Here is a 17142-nt window from a genome sequence, read left to right as displayed (position 1 = left end):
GCTCCTTCTCCAGCACCATGGGAGTGGCCATGTTCCCTGCCATGATGATAATGGATCAGACCTCTAAAACTGTAAGCAAGCCGCCCCTCTCTCCCATTAAATGTTTTCTTTTGTAAGAGTTGCGTGAAATGTATGCACCCTGGGTGCAGTGCCTGTGGAGGCCAGAAGGGGGCGTCAAGCTGCCCTGTAGGTGCTGGGAACCAAACCCAGGTCCTCTGGAGGATCAGCCAGTGTTCTCCACTGCTGAGTCATGTCTCCAGCCCCTTTGACTGGCGTCTTGACAAATTATGTGTGTTGGGGGTGAAACTCAAGAGAAACTAAAAAAATGGTGTTGTTTGTTTTTATTCTTTTGGGAAGCCCGCCACCCAGCTCCCAGATAAATCACACACGGAGGCTTATTCTTATGAGTGCCTAGCCTAACTTGGCTTGTTTCTTGCCATCTTTTCTTAACTTTAAATTACCTTTTTGTCTTTGGCCTCGAGGCTTTTCCTGTTCTCTTACTTCTGTAAATCTTACTCCATGGCTTGCTGTGTAGCTGGGTGGCTGGCCGGCCCCTGGAGTCCTCCTTTTCTGGCTGCTTCTTTTCTCCTCCCAGATGTCTCCTTCTACACATTCTCTCTGCCTGCCAGCCCCACCTGTCCTTTCTCCTGCCTTGTTATTGGCTGTTCAGTTCTTTATCAGACCATCAGGTGTTTTGTTGTTGGTGGTGGTTTTTGTTTGTTTGTTTGTTTTTTTTGGTTTTTCAAGACAGGGTTTCTCTGTGTAGCTTTGCGCCTTTCCTGGAACTCACTCTGTAGACCAGACTGGCCTCAAACTCAGAGATCCACCTGCCTGGGATTAAAGGCGTGCGCCACCATCACCTGGTCAGGTGTTTTAGACAGGGCACAGTAACACAGCTTCACAGAGTTAAACAAACACACAACATTAGCAAAAGTAACACACCTTAAAATTCTATTCACCTCGGGCTTGGGGATTTAGCTCAGTGGTAGAGCACTTGCCTAGTAAGCACAAGGCCCTGGGTTTGATCCTCAGCTCAAAAAAAAAAAAATTATATTCGCCAACAATGTTTTTTCTCATTTTATTCACGTATTTGGACTATTACAGGAGACATGGGTAGGGGGTTGAGGCTAAAGATATAGCATAACAAAAGCACCCCCTCCTCCGGACAAAAGGTGGACTGGGGGACTGGGACTCCCCTGAGAGCCTCCCAGGTGGGAAGTGACCACCACCTTTAATCATTGTAGTGGGGGATGAAATTGAGAATCTTTGATTTCCGACGTGTTGTGTCTCTGCTCCCCATCGAGACCCGCCTGTGGTAAGAGAGTATGTTGCCCTGTTTTTTGCTCTGGTAGATGATCTGGGCATGGGAGACAACGAAGTACAAACAGAAGCTGTGCAGGGATGCACGGGTCACCCAACCGAACCAGCGCATGGCCCTGACCAGAGCCACGCTCAGCTCGTCGGTGAGGATCTGGATGGCCAGGGTGATGGACTCATAGGTGAAGATCCAGATGGTGTAGCTCATGAGACCCCCGTAAATCTGGGCGTACACGGAATACAGTAGGAAGCAGCTGACGGCCATGGTGACGATGGACAGTAAGATGACGATTCTTAAGCTCCAGCAGACGAAGAAGTGTCCCACCATGTTGATACCCTGACCGTGGTGGATGTCCGTGCAGTTGCTGACCCCGAGGTGCCTCCTTTCAAAGATGAGGTGCATGTGGGTGGCCATGATGGAAAAGACCCCTGACAGCACTGTACCCGTCTTCGCCGACATCCAGTACCATCTCTGCTGCTTCATGCCAGTGCCTCCTGTGGAGACAAGTAACCCCCCCGGAATTCAGTTCCGTTCATGCAGGAAGTGACAGGCTCTCTGTCTCTATCTCCACCCCCCTACCCCCATTGGAAGCAGAGGGAAGAAAGGAAATGGGAAATAACAGCTTTGGCTGACAAAAGATATTGACGGGAAGTGGGGATGGGGTGGGGAAAAGGGCTTGCAGAGGACCTGAGCTCAGGACCCATCGTAACCCCACCCCCACCCCCACCCCCCCCCCCCCCCCCAGCAGTGGCCTGTTTCTGTAATTCAGGTCCTTGGGGGAGGGAAAGGGGTGGACACAGGAAGCTAGATCCCGCAGTTCACCAGCTTAGGCCAAACAGAGTTTCGGGTTCAGTGAAAGAACCCATTTCAGAGCCACAGTGGAGGACACCTGATGTCTCCACAGCCTGGAGACTGGCTCCCCAGAGTGTTCCAGAAGTGCAAGCCAAGCAAGATGTCTTGTCTCATCTTAGACCATCACGACCATGCCAGCATTCCACTCTTCGGAAGCCAGCCCGCCCCCCCCCATGCTGGGCCGTAGACAGGGGCAGGAAAATTCCATTCTCCTGTGAGGGAGGCTTCTGTCAGCATGCAGGGAATTCTTCTTAGCTGAGTGCTCGTGATCCAAACCCAAGTTTGCCAAAATGTCCAAAGAAACAAAAGCACATACAGGACTATTAGAAACCACAGTGTGACAGTGTGAACAGTTCATAACTAGAAAACAGAAATCAATACAAATACCACAGTGGGCTAGGCGGTGGTGGCGCACACCTTTGATCCCCACACTTGGGAGGCAGAGGCAGGCGGATCTCTGTGAGTTCCAGGCCAGCCTGGTCTACAGAGAGAGTTCCAGGATAGGCTCCAAAGCTACACAGAGAAACCCTCTTTCAGGGGAAAAAAAACAAAAAACAAACAACAACAACAACAACCACAGCAGAACTGGGGACCCGACCCAGTCAACACAGTGTTTGACTCACACACGTGACATCTCATTTCTATCCCTAGCACTGTTAAAGCCGTGGTGCACAGTTGTCGACCCCGTGTTTCGGAGGTGGAGGCAGGAGGATCAGGAGTTCAAGGTCACCTCTGGCTGCAATGTGACTTAAAGGGCGGTTTGAGTTACCAGACAGCCTATCTCACAAAAGAGAGAAAAGAAAAGTGTGGGGGCCACTTTAATAAAGAAGGGCCTCGGGGCTCTGGACACGGGTTCAGTTCTCAGCACCCCCATGGTAGCTCGCAACTGCCTGTAATTCCAGTTCCAGGGGCTCCAACACCCTCAGACAGACAGATGTGTAGGCAAGACACCAGTGACATAAAATTAATGAGAAGGGAAAAGAATGGACCGTAGATGAGACGTGGTGGGTAAAGGCACTTGCTGCCAAGCCTGACAACCTGAGTTTGATCCCAGACAGATGCATAAAGGTGAGGGAAGAGAAATAACCCCACACAGTTGCCCTCTGACCACACGCGTGTACACACACACACACACACACACACACACACACACACACACACGCCTGACGTTAAAGGAAGGAATAAACTGCCGTGGAGTCCCACAGTAAGGATGTTAAATTGTCAAAATGAACCTTGGTGGCAGCACACTACAGTACAGTTGACTCTTGAGATCTCCAGGACTCACAGGACGGAAGGAGAAAACTGACTCTGGGAAATTTTCCTCTGGCAGTTTCCACAAGATGGCCATGACACACATGTGCACACGCATGCCCGCAAAATGAATAAAAATAAGTTTTTATAAGACCCATTCATAGAAAACCTTGTGAGGTGACCTTGAGGATTAAAAGAGCAAATACGTTTTGAGGACTCGGAAGGGTTTTCTGCCCCAGGAACACTGAGCTTGGTTCTGTCTTTGCACCAAGGGACAGCTCCTGGTCACTCTCTGTGTTAACCACTGTTTGTTAAGCTTTGGACAGATGCTAGTCTTTGTCCTTTTCCCTGCCCAGTTCCCTCTTTGCTAAGGAAGTTTGGTTGTGTTCAGGATGGCAAGAAGCCCAGATCCAGGCAAAATATTTGTCTTCCCAGGCACTGCCTTGAAGTAAGGACACCTGTGGACACAGTTCTAGATGAACATGGAAATCAGCTGGGCACACTGCCAAGACGTTTTCTTCCTGATAGTGGAGGAGGATGTGGGCGGTACAATCCTTACACTTTATTTTCTGTCTTATTTCAAGTTATTGTGTGTGTGTAGTGCCCATAAAGTCCAGAGGAGGGCATCAGATCCCTATGAAGAACATGCAGACTTGGAACTCACAGAGATCTGCCTGCTTCTGCCTCCTGAGTGCTGGGGTTAAAGATGTGTGCCATCAAGGTTGGTCTAAGATTGCATTTTATTTATTTTTGAGACAGGGTCTCACTATATAGCCCTAGTGTCCTGGAGCTCATTATATAGATCAGGCTGGCCTTCAACTCACAGAAATCCTCCTTCCTTCTAAGTTCTGGGATTAAAGGCATGTGTCATTTAACTAAGACTACATTTTAAAAAGTATCCATCCATCCATCTATCTATCTAATTTATGTGCATGTGTGTATATCTGTCTGAGAGAGAGAGAAAGGTGTGTGTGTGTGTGTGTGTGTGCGCGCGTGCGCGTGCGCTCATATCACAGCATGCATGTGGAGGTCAGAGGATGACTTTGTGGATGGTTTTCTCTCTCTCTCCTTTTATTTTATTATTTATTTATTTGTTTTTGTGTTTGTTTTTGTTTTTCGAGACAGGGTTTCTCTGTGTAGCTTTGCACCTTTCCTGGAACTCGCTTTGTAGAGCAGGCTGGCCTCGAACTCACAGAGATCTGCCTGCCTCTGCCTCCCGAGTGCTGGAATTAAAGGCGTGCACCACCCCTCACCCCACTCCCCCCCCCACGCGCCTCTCTCTCCCTTTAAGTGAGTTCTGGGGATCAAATTCAGGCCTAAGGCTTGTGTGGCTGAACCGTCTTGTCGACATATTTGGCTATTTCCCCCTTTAAATGTTGTATCCAGAATTAACTGACCTATAACTGTGTTCTCTAAAGAATTACCTTAAATGTTATACACTAGGAAGATGAACATTTATTGTTGTTGTTGTTGTTTTAAAGATTTATTTATTTATTATGTATGCAGAATGTTTGACTGCAGGCCAGAAGAGGGCACCAAATCTCATTACAGATGGTTGTGAGCCACCATGTGGTTGCTGGGAATTGAACTCGGGACCTCTGGAAGAGCAGTCAGTGCTCTTAACCTCTGAGCCATCTCTTCAGCCCGGAAGATGGACATTTATAAGCCATTATTAAAAAAAAAAAAAAAACAAAAAAAAACCAAAAACAAACAAACAAACAAAAAAAACTTCCTTTATCTCTGTCTCTCTCTCTGTCTCTTTTTGAGATAGAGTTTCTCTGTGTAGCCCTGACTGTCCTGGAACTCATTCTGTAGATGAGGCTGGCCTCGAACTCAGAGATCTGCCTGTGTCTGCCTCCTGAGTGCTGGGATTAAAGGCATGCACCACCACTGCCAGGTTTGAAACCTTATTTTTAATGATAGGCTCTCTCATAGGAACTCACTAAGTAGGCTAGACTGGCCAGCCAGTGAGCTCCAGGCATCTGCCCTCTCCATGCCTGGATTATAAGCATGTCTGGCTTTTTAAAAAATGTCAGTTCTGGGGATTGAACTCAGGTCATTGTGCTTACAAAGGTGTAATGGTTTAAATGAGAATGGCCCCCATAGGTTCATATATTTGAATAATTGGTCCTCAGTTGATGGGACTGTTTGGGAAGGATTAGGAGGTGTGGCTTTGTTGGACAAGATATGGCACTGGGGACGGGCTTTGAGGTTTCAAAAGCCCATGGCATGCCTTGTCTCTCTCTTTGACTGCTGCTTGTGGATAAGAATTAAGCTCTCAGTTACTGGCTCAGAGCCATTCCTGCCTGCCTGCTGCCATGCTCCTTGCATGGACTCATCCTCTGAAACTGTAAGCCCCAAATTAAATGCTTTCTTTTATAAGTTGCCTTGGTCATAGTGTCTCCTCATAGCAAAGAACAGTGAAGGCAAGCAATGTTTTGACTGAGTTATCATCCTCAAACCTTAAAACATTTTTCCCCAATTGTTTGGTTTGAGACAGGGTCTCACTATGTGTCCCTGGCTGGCCTGGAACTCACAGAGATCTGCCTGCCTTTGCCTGGAGAACTGTGTATAACCATACCAGGCTCCAAACATTTTTTCACTAGTTTTTCCCCACAATATTAGCTCACAAAGTTGCCTTGTAGCTTTATCGTACATACTTCTTGCTCATCCTTCTGTTCACTCCCCATCTCTCCCAACCCCTCCCACTTGGCTCCTTTCCGCTTTACTGTGACAGGTATTACCCTCTCCCATCTCCCAGAGTGTTCCCTTGGAAGCTCTGTTTCAGCCCCTCAGAAAGCCTGCTAAGCGGCCTCTCCTCCTTCAGAGCTGCTCAAGACCACGCCTACAGAGTGGTTAAGCTCCATAGACCGACCGGCCATGGGATTTCTCTTCCTTCCTTCCTCCGAGATCACCCAGGAATGCTTTGCTCAGATTAAACCTAGTCTTATTAATTTGGTTTGGTTTGGCTTATTGCATCCGCGGAGAAATCCATTGCTGGGGATTAAAAATATGTATCACTTAGGACCTCCCTTCACCCTCAGAGTCCATTTTCTAGTTTCATGATCTGTCTCTCTGTCTCTGTCTCTGTCTCTGTCTCTCACACACACATATTAAAATCTAGGAGCCACATAAGAGAAAACATGCCATATTTGTCTTTCTGAGCCTGGTTTATTTCACTCTATATAATGATTTCCAGTTTCATCCATTTCCCTGCAAATGTCATGATTTCACATTATTTCACAGCAGAATAAATTCCACGGTCTGTATGTACCACATCTTCTTTATCCACCTTTCGGCTGATGGACACCCGGGCTGGTCTCACTCTTAGATATCTTGAGTTTCTTAGGCCGGAAGCCAGGAGTGTCTTAGCTGCTTGCTATGCCTCAGGGACCCTCCTGAAATCAAATAAAGGCCTGGAGCAGCTGCCAGCTGAAGGCTGTCCCTGAAGGAGGGGCTTCTCACTCACCTAGCTATTGGCAGTTCCTCAGCTCTCATTTCTGGATTAAGGGCTGCCCAAGTTTCCTTGTGCCATTGTAACAGGCTTTCCTTGAGAGTAACTGTTGGTGCCAGCAGAGAAGAAGCTGTGTCTTTTTTCTTTCTTTCTTTTTATTTAAAGTTTCTCTTTTAAATGAGTGTATGTATGTATATATATATATATAAGTTTTTCGAGACAGGGTTTCTCTGTAGCTTTTTTTTTTTTTTTTTAAGATTTATTTATTTATTTATTACATACAGTGTTCTGCCTGCATGTGTCCTTGCAAGCCAGAAGAGGGAGCCAGATCTCATCACAGATGGTTGTGAGCCACCATGTGGTTGCTGGGAATTGAACTCAGGACCTCTAGAAGAGCAGCCAGTGCTCTTAACCTCTGAGCCACCTCTGAGCCATCTCTCCAGCCCCTTTTTATTTTTATTTTTAATTGTATGTGTGTGACTGTTTGCCTGGGTACATGTATGTATATGTGCATGTAGTACCCATGGAAGCCAGAAGAGGGCACCAGTTGGAGCTTGAGGAACTGGAGTTGCAGGCAGGTACTCTTTTCTTTTTCTTTCCTTCCTTCCTTCCTTCCTTCCTTCCTTCCTTCCTTCCTTCCTTCCTCCCTTCTTTCCTTCCTTCCTTCCTCCCTTCCTTCCTTCCTTCCTTCCTTCCTTCCTTCCTTCCTTCCTTCCTCCCTTCTTTCCTTCCTTCCTTCCTCCCTTCCTTCCTTCCTTCCTTCCGTTTTCGTTTGTTTGTTTGTTTTGTTTTTCGAGACAGGGTTTCTCTGTAGCTTTGGTGTCTGTCCTGGATCTCGCTCTGTAGACCAGGTTGGCCTTGACCTCAGAGAGATCCACCTGCCTCTGCCTCCCGAGTGCCGGGATTAAAGGCGTGCGCCACCACCGCCCGGAGCAGCAGGTACTCTTACACCAAGCCATCTCTCCAGGGCAGTGGTCCCAGTTCTTATAAATTGACTGAAAGCTGAGGCCTAAAGCTTACTTCTCAGCCAAGCATCCAGCATCCAACCCAGCAGGTGGGGGGTGGGCACACACTCTTCAGGGGGCACAACATGCTACCTCTCCATTTTCCCAGCAGGAGAAATATCCCAATGACTGCAAGGAAGCCAGGCAACTCTCTTCTCTCCTTCTGCCCTTCTTCCAGGCTACACTCCTGCTCACCCACAAATCTAAATCTCTCCCTTCAAGAGTCCAGATTTTCCAAAACAAAAGTCCCTCAGTCTTGCAGTGGAAGAGGTAATCCTCTCCAACGCACGAAGAGAACTTGCCTGTGGTGCTTTGCCTGTGAACCGGCTGACGGGTAGGGGAACCACTCCCCCACAGAATGAGCAAATACAGACAATAAAGGCCACTGCTGCATGCCAGTCCTCAAGGCCAGCCTCCACTCGTCACCCCAGGGTGGCTCTGTGCATTCCTCCCCGCGTGTGTGTAAGCGGTTCTTTCTCAAAATCTTTCCTCCACTTGGCTCTTCCCTCCAGGTCTTTCAGCTCTCCAGCGGTGTCAGGGTCCCAGGTTAGCCTCCTCTCTGTGGTCACTGGCTGATGCCAACTTGCCCCTCACCGGCATTCCAATCAGGAGGCCCCGGAAGCTCTCTTTCCTGTTCATTTCTCCCGCAGGAAGTCACACATCTCCCAGAACCCCAGCACCCAGAGTCGCAGAATTGCCTTACCTGCCATAGACAAATATTTATGCCAGGCCTAAGAACCCAGCTGCATTATTCCACCAGCAAGGAGCCCTCCTTCTTGACAAAGAATATGGATTTTGTTCCGTTTACGATTCATTTTCCTTAAATGTGGTCTATGGGGGGTGGGCAGGACCTTCACTACCGTGGTGACTGCTCCTTCCAGAGACATTTACATATTTACACAGTTGGCCAGAATCTGGTTTATATTTCCAAGTCTCCCTTGCAACTGAAGGCTATGCTACCAAAGTTTTCAAAATGGTAATCTATTCGTTTTGTGTGCATGTGAGTGTTATGTGTGTGGGTATGAGCATGCCATGGTGCATTTGTGGGGGTCAGAGGACAGCTTTGGGAGTAGGCTCTCTCCTTCCACTTTTATGAGGGTCCCAGGAATCAAGCTTGGACCTCCAGCCATCTTGCTTGGTTTTTGATACCTCATGTGGCCTGGGTTTACTGTTATGACTTTGGACTCCTGATTCCTCTGCTTCTGTGCTGGAGTCACAGGCAGGGGCCACTGTGCCCAGCTGGAGTGGCAGGCAGAGGCCACTGTGCCCAGCTGGAGTCACAGGCAGAGGCCTCTGTGCCCAGCTGGAGTCACAGGCAGGGGCCTCTGTGCCCAGCTGGAGTCACAGGCAGGGGCCTCTGTGCCCAGCTGGAGTCACAGGCAGGGGCCACTGTGCCCAGCTGGAGTGGCAGGCAGGGGCCACTGTGCCCAGCTGGAGTCACAGGCAGGGGCCTCTGTGCCCAGCTGGAGTCACAGGCAGGGGCCACCTTGCCCAGCTGGAGTCACAGGCAGAGGCCTCTGTGCCCAGCTGGAGTCACAGGCAGGGGCCACTGCGCCCAGCTGGAGTCACAGGCAGGGGCCACTGGGCCCAGCTGGAGTGGCAGGCAGGGGCCACCGTGCCCGGCTGTATGCTATCAATTTGTCAGAAAGGAGGGAAGGGGGAAAAACTAAGGCAACCACCCAGCTTCTCCTCCTCATCCAGACGGCTCAAATGTGCGCATGGTGAGGAGTCATCTAAGGCCAAGTGCTCCATCAGAGACTCCTGCTTCTACCGGACAGAACAACAGAGAGAAGGCATGGAGACCCCTGAGGGTCCTACTCTGCTTTAAGTTCCCACGGGAGAGGACTAGATGGTGTTTCCCATCACATTCAAATCACGGCATTTCACAGCCACACTCATATGAAAGGATGAACTGCCTCCAGCCCTCTGCCTATAAGCATGCCAAAGTCTACCGTAACTGACATTAGGAGAGGGCTCTGTGGTTAAGAGGGTTTACGCTTCTTGCAGAGGACCTCAGTCAGTTCTCAGAATTCATGAAGGCAGTTCACAACCACTTGTAACTCCAGCTTTAGCAGATCCAACACCCTCTTCTGGACTCTGAGGGTACTTGCACACATGTGCACATGTCCACACACTCATATTCAAAGTCAAAAATAAAATGGATACCTCAGTCAAAGAAAATGTTAAATCTAAAAAAATCCAGGCATGCTGGCGGGGGTGGCGCACGCCTGTAATCCCAGCACTCGGGAGGCAGAGGCAGGTGGAGCTCTGTGAGTTCGAGGCTAGCCTGGTCTATAGAGCTAGTCCAGGAAAGGCTCCAAAGTTACAGAGAAACCCTGTCTCAAAAAACCAAAAGAAAAAAAAAGAAAAAAAAAAAAAGAAAAAAAAATCCAGGCACATGTTATCCAGGAAATCTGGGAGACTATGCAGGGACCAAGTCTAGGAACAGTAGGAATAGAGGAAGGAGAAGAAACCCAGGGCAAAGGCCCGATCATCAAATAGACTGACTGGACCAGAAGAGGAAGTTCCCTCAGCACATAATAGTCAAAACACTCAATGTACAGAACAAAGACAGAACAGTAAACGCTGCGAGAGAAAAATACCAAGTAACATACAAAGGGATTACACCCAGCTTGTCCTTTTTTTAACTTAGTTTAATTTTTTTTTTTCTCAAGACAGGGTTTCTCTGTGTAGCTCTGGCTGTCCTAGAACTCATTCTGTAGACCAGGCTGGCCTCAAACTCACAGAGATCCACCTGTCTCTGCCTCTCAAGTGCTGGGATTAAAGGCATGTGCTACTACTACACCAGGCTTTATGCCCAGCTTCTCAATGAAGACTTTTAGATGAGGACTCTAAAAGCCAGAAGGGTCTAGACAGATGTGCCGCAGACTCTAAGAGACCACAGATGCCAGCCCAGACTACTAAACCCAGCAAAACTTCAAACCGCAATACATGGAGAAAATAGGGCATCCCAAGATAAAACAAAATGTAGACACTATCTACAAATCAAGCTCTACCAAAGAGGCTAGAAGGAAATCTCCAACCTAAAGAAGTCAGCTACAACACCAGGTGGTGGGGGGTACACACACCTTTAATCCCATCACTCGGGAGGCAGAGGCAGGTGGAGCTCTGTAAGTTCCAGGACAGCCTGGTCTACACAGAGAAACCCTGTCTTGAAAAAACAAAACAAAAACAAAAATAACAAAAAAAAAAAAAAAAAAAAAAAAAAGGAAAGAAAGAAAAAAGTTAACCACAGCCATGAAAACACAGGGAATATATAATGTCAGAGCAGCAAATCAAAAGAGAAGAAGTGCATGTGTGCACATACTCCACACACACACACACACACAGACACACACATATACACACGTACACACATACACATATATACACACATATACACATACACACATACATACATACACACACACATACACACACACACACACACACACACACCACCACCACCACCACCACCACCACCACCACCACCACCACCACCACCACCACAATGAAATAACAGGAATCTCCACACATTGCTCATTGATATCTGTTGGGTTTGAATAGGAATGCCCCCTTCAGCTCATCTATTTGAACACTTGGTCATTAGGGAGAGGAGATACTTGACAAGGATTAGGAGGCGTGGCCTTGGAAAGGTCTCCCACGCTCGTGGATTGCTAGGATTGATAAAGTAAGAATGGCCGTCCTACCAAAAGCAATCTACAGACTCAATGCAATCCCATCAAAATCCCAACACAATTCTTTACAGGACAATTTCCAGCTTCATATGGAAATACATACACACAAAGGAAACTCAGGATAGCTAAAACTGCAGGGAAAGGGGGCTGGCTAAAGGAACCCACCCGACCTGGAGCCCAGAACCAGGAAAAGAAACAGCCTGGATCTGGGACCTGAGCCAGAGAAATGAACACTTTATCCCTAAACCCAGAACTAAGGAAACATGTCCTGATTCTGAAACCAGTGCCAAAGAAACACACTTTGTCCCTAGAATCAGAGCCAATGAAAGTAATATGACCTGGCCTTAGAATTAGAACCAAAACGCCAGAGAAAGAAACACAGATGGGTCTGAAATCAGGGCCATCTCTGCCCCTGTCCAACAAAACTAACCAATCCCTGAGCAGAAAAAACTAACCAATCCCTGGACAGAAAATCTCCCTGGAGAAACTCCACCCCTAAGAAATCCTATATAAACCACTCTGCCTGTTCGGCAGTGGGCTGTTCTTTCCACCCTGGTAGAGGTAGCTAGTCACTCTCCTGGACGACTCCTTCCCTCTGGGGACTGAGCAAGGCAAGCAGAAAACGTTACAACTTTTCTGTTGAGCCAGAGGAGATTGCTACATTTCTGTAGGGGTTTCCCCTTTTGCAGAGTGAAGCAAAAAGAAGCAACATCTTAGGCTGGAGAAGAACTTTGCTGGGAAGCCCCCTTAAGTGAGGGCTGAGAAAAGTTCAGCTGCAGAGGCTCTCCAGGAGAGAGGCAGGATTGCTATAGCCTGCAGGGAGACCATCCCCCACCACACCCCAACTCAAGGTACTGCCTGACTCCCCAAACAGTCAGGATACCTTTCCCCCAGAGTTGCAACACCCACTTACAAAAACAAACCTGAATTATAAAAGAACCGCTGGAGGTATCACCATCCCCAATTTCAAGCTCCACTACAGAGCTATAGTAATAAAAATAGCATGGTATTGGCACAAAAACAGACATATTGATCAATAGAATCAAACTGAAGACCAAGACATAAATCCACACACCCATGGACACCTGATTTTTGATAAAGAACCCAGAAACACAAAGGAAACATGACAGTGTACTGGTTGGTTTTCTGTCAACTTGTTACAAGCTCAAGTCATCAGAGAGGAAGAAACGGAACCTTTCAGTTGAAGAGATGCCTCCATGAGATCTAGCTATCTGGCATTTTCTCAATTAGCGATCAATGGGGGAGGGCCCAGCCCACTGTGGATGGCACCATACCTGGGCTGGTCCTGGGTTCTATAAGAAAGCAGGCTGAGCAAGCCATGATGAGCAAGCCAGTAAGCAGCACCCCTCCATGGTCTTTGCAGCAGCTCCTGCCTCCAGGTTCCTACTCTGTTGAGTTCTTGTCCTGACTTCCTTCATTGGTGAACAGCAATGTGGAAGTGTAAGCCAAATAAACTCTTTTCTCATCAACTTGCTTTTTGGTTATGGTGTTTTGTTTGCAGCAACAGAAACCCTAACTAAGACAGACAGCATCTTCAATAAATGGTGCTGGTCAAACTGGATTGTTCCGTGTAAAAGAATCCCAATAGATCCACACTTAGCACCTGCACAAAACTCCAAATGGATCAAAGATCTCAACATAGAACCGGATACACTGAACCCAATAGAAGAGAAAGTGGGGAATTAGCCTTGAACTCAGCGGCACAGGAAAAGACTTTCTGAACAAAACATCATTAGCAGACACTAAGATAAAACAATTAATAAATGGGGCCTCATGAAACTGAGAAGCTTCTGCATGGCAAAGGACACCATCATTTGGGCAAAGTGGCAGCCTACAGAATGGGAAAAGATTTTTACCAACTACACATCTGATAGAAGGCTAATATTCAAACTATACAAAGCACTAAAAAAAAAAATAGATATCAAGAAAACAACTTAATAAAAATGGGGTACAGATCTAACCAGAGAATTCTCAAAAGAGGAAACTCAAATGGTTGGCTGAGAAACACTTTAAAAAACGTTCAACATCCTTACATTAGGGAATGTAAATCAAAACTACTTTGAGGTTTCATCTTATGCTAGTCAGAATGGCTGAGATCAATAACACAATGACAGCTCATGCTGGTGAGGATGTGGAGTAAGGGGAACACTCATCATTACTGATGGAAATGCAAACATCCACTATGGAAATCAGTGTGGTGGTTCCTCAGAAAGATGGGAACTGATCTATCTCAAGTTCCAGCTATACCACTCTTGGATATACCCAAAGGAATTCATCCTACTACAGAGATATTTGTTCAACCACATTTATTACTGGTCTATTTATAAAAGCCAGAAGTTGGAAACAACCTAGATACTCCTCAATAGAATAATGGATAAAGAAAATGTGATACATTTACATAATGGAGTATTACTCAGCTGTTAAAAAAATCACAGGTAAATAGTGGAATTAGAAAAAAAAAATCATGAGTGAGGCATCCCAGAACCAGAAAGAGAAATATGGTATGTATTTACTTACAAGTGGATATTAGCTAGTAAGTCCATGATTGCCAAGCTACAATTCATAGAACCACAGAGGGTAGATATATGGTAAAGACCTGGGGTGGGGGAGGCAAATAGATCTCATAAAAGTGAAGTAGGATAGACAGTTATGGATGGGTGGGGAACTAGAACAGGAGGACCAAGTGGGGAGGGAGAGGGATGAGGGGGACAAGGGAGAGAATACGGAGAGAGACAGGGGAAGCTAAGGACCAATTGAGGGGGAGTATGGAAACCTAATACAGTAGAAGCTGCCTAAAATATATACATACAGGAAGGCAATCTAACTGAAATCGATAAATAATGTGAAAGACTGAGTCCCAACCAGCCATCTCTTGTCACCAAATGAAGCTTCCAGTCCCAGGATTAGGTTACAGCTAATGGAATTGTTGGCCAAAGGGGTCCCATGGGAGTCCCCAGACAACCCAGGCTGTAGCCAAGACTGTAGGCTGCTCTGCACACACTGACGGCAGGGCTGCACTGATGAAGACACCGCTGCCTACATGACCCACTGGACAAAGGTAAGTCAAGCGGGGGCCTACACGGAGCCTTCATCCCCACATTCTGGCGTCTTTGGCACGGGAAGGCACTCTGCCCACTACCAAAAGAGAAACATAAACACCAGTGTAACCACAAACCCTTGGGTTGACAGTGGTGTCCTGCCTGCAGGACATGCTAGTGCAGTGGTGGTATAAAGCATGTGGAGTCGCGGCCCAATGTCTGATTTGACTTAAGACCCACTCCACGGGATGGGGGAACCCATACCCAACACTGCTTGGGTGACCAAGAACCTGAGACTAGATAGCTCGGGGACCAAAGGTAAAACCAACTAATAATGGTCCAAAAAGAAAAAAAAAATAGCATTAAAATGATTCCTAACGACATTCTGCTATACTCATGGAACAATCCTTTGCTCAGCCATCATCAGAGAAGCTTCCTCCTGCAGCAGATGGGAACAAATACAAAGACCCCAAAGCCGGATGTTATACAGCAAGTGAGAGATCTTGGAACCTTGTGGAAGAGGACATGGAAAGAGCCCGAGGGGTGGAGGACACTAAGAAAACATGGCCCTCTCAATCAACTTGAGCAAAGCTCATATGAACGCACAGAGACTGAGGTAGCATGCTCAGGGCCTGCACAGGCCCGTGCCAGGTCCTCTATGTGTGTATTATGGCTTCCGGTTTAATGTTTTAGCCATGGGAACGAGTGGGTCTGTTTCTTGTGCCTTCTCTTGGGCTCTTTTCCTTCTGTTTGTTTTGTCCAACTCCAAGCTTTTTATTTTATCTTATTTTGTTTTATTATCATCCCTTAGAAGCCTGTTTATTTTCTAAGGAGAGACAGAAAAGGATTGGATCCAGATGGGAGGCAAGGTGGAGAGGAGCAGGGCCGAGTAAAGGAAGGGGAAACCATAATCAGGATCTATTATGTGAGAAATAAATCTATTTTCAAGAAAAGGGGAAAGATAAGATGCTAAAAGGCAATAAATAAACAATAAATCTTAAAAAAGAAAAGCTCTAGCACAATGTCATACGGTCAACCGCAAGCCTCAGCAGTTTATTAAAATGATGGTGTCTTTAGTGCACACATCTGTGGAGTTCAGCTTATCTTGAGGCTGGCTGAGCTGGGCTGATGTCAGCTGGATTCACTAGAGTGTCTGGGGCGGATTGTCGGTTGGCCAGGAAGCTGTTGATTTTGGTTGAGCTCATTCATACGTCTGAGGCTCAACTGTCTGTTGGCTGACCTAGCGTGGCCTCAGCTGGGCTCGCTTATAGGTGCTTGGCCCAGTTCCACATCCTCTTATCACAGAGCAGGCCAGCCTAGACAGGCTCTCATGGCCGTGGGTGAGAACAAACCCAATTACACAAGCACCTTTTTATGTAACGCTTGTATAATGTTCACTAAATTCCTATTGACAAAAGCAATTGTAAAGGGGATCCTGGAGCCAGAAAGGGAAGGCTCCAAAGGAGGAACAGAGGCCATTCATGCTTGAAGATGACTAAGGTGCTGGCCAGTGGCACACCATGGAGCCGGGCCTCCAAGGACACTGTTGAGCTGCTGAGGAGCATGTGACTCTGTAGTTAACACTGACAGTCTTTGGCACCAGATCCTGGGGGCTGTCCTTTCCTCACTGGGACTGCCTTTCTGTTTGTTTGTTTGTTGTTTTCTGTCTCCTTTGTAACCTCCTGATTCAAAATCTAGAGCAGGAGTGTTTCATTGACAGCACCTAGACTCTTGCCCTGACGTAGTTCCCTAGGAGGAAGGAAAGAAATGGGTGCGGCTGGGCATGGACCTCATCTGGAGGTGCTAGCCCTGCATGGGCACAGGAGAGCATCGTCAGTCTCTAGCACTGGCCAGACAGGAGCAGCTTGTGCTGTGGCTGCAGGGGTAGGGCCTGCTTCCCTCTCAGAGCCTGGGAAATTCTCTGCGCATAGGAAAAGGGCTGGTGTGGTAGGTCACTGAAACACCAAAAGAGAACCATGGTGGGGGGCGGGGGAGGAAGAAGAGGAGGGTGACAATGTGTGTGGGGGAGGGGAGACAGACCCTCTGGCTGCCTAGCTCTCCATTCATTCATTCATTCATTCATTCATTCATTCATTCATTCATTCTCTCTTCTGTTTTTATTTAAAAGATCAAGAGCTGTCTTAATATGTTCAAGTATGTCAAATGTGTTGCTCTGATTGGTTAAAATAAAACACTGATTGGCCAGTAGCCAGGCAGGAAGTATAGGTGGGACAAGCAGAGAAGAGAATTCTGGGAAGTGGAAGGCAGAGGCGGAGAGAGCTTCCAACCGCCGCCATGACAAGGGGGATGTAAGGCACCGGTGAGCCACGAGCCACGTGGCAAGTTATAGATTAATAGAAATGGATTAATTTAAGATAGAAGAAGCAGATAACAAGAAGCCTGCCACAGCCATACAGTTTATAAGTAATATAAGCGTCTGAGTGATTATTTTATATGTGGGTTGTGGGACCGCAGGGGCTTGGTGGCACCTGGAGAGAAGCTCTCC

The 17142-nt window shown here is 47.2% G+C and overlaps 1 protein-coding gene across 1 annotated transcript in view; it reads right to left on the bottom strand.

The window, feature by feature from the left end:
* Positions 1-1178: 1178 nt before the first annotated feature.
* The window catches only part of Tmem217 (transmembrane protein 217), a 25954-nt gene continuing 9990 nt past the window's right edge, over positions 1179-17142 (bottom strand). Inside the window, exon 2 of the mRNA XM_036168453.1 lies at positions 1179-1812. Coding sequence (XP_036024346.1) covers positions 1232-1801 — 570 coding nt within the window. The 5' untranslated portion in view covers positions 1802-1812 and the 3' untranslated portion in view covers positions 1179-1231. The remainder of the gene's footprint in view (positions 1813-17142) is intronic.

Source organism: Onychomys torridus, chromosome 18 (assembly GCF_903995425.1).
Source record: "Onychomys torridus chromosome 18, mOncTor1.1, whole genome shotgun sequence".
Lineage (NCBI taxonomy): Eukaryota > Metazoa > Chordata > Mammalia > Rodentia > Cricetidae > Onychomys > Onychomys torridus.
The sequence above is the reverse complement of the archived record's forward strand: the minus strand, read 5'-3'. Positions and strand labels throughout refer to the sequence as shown.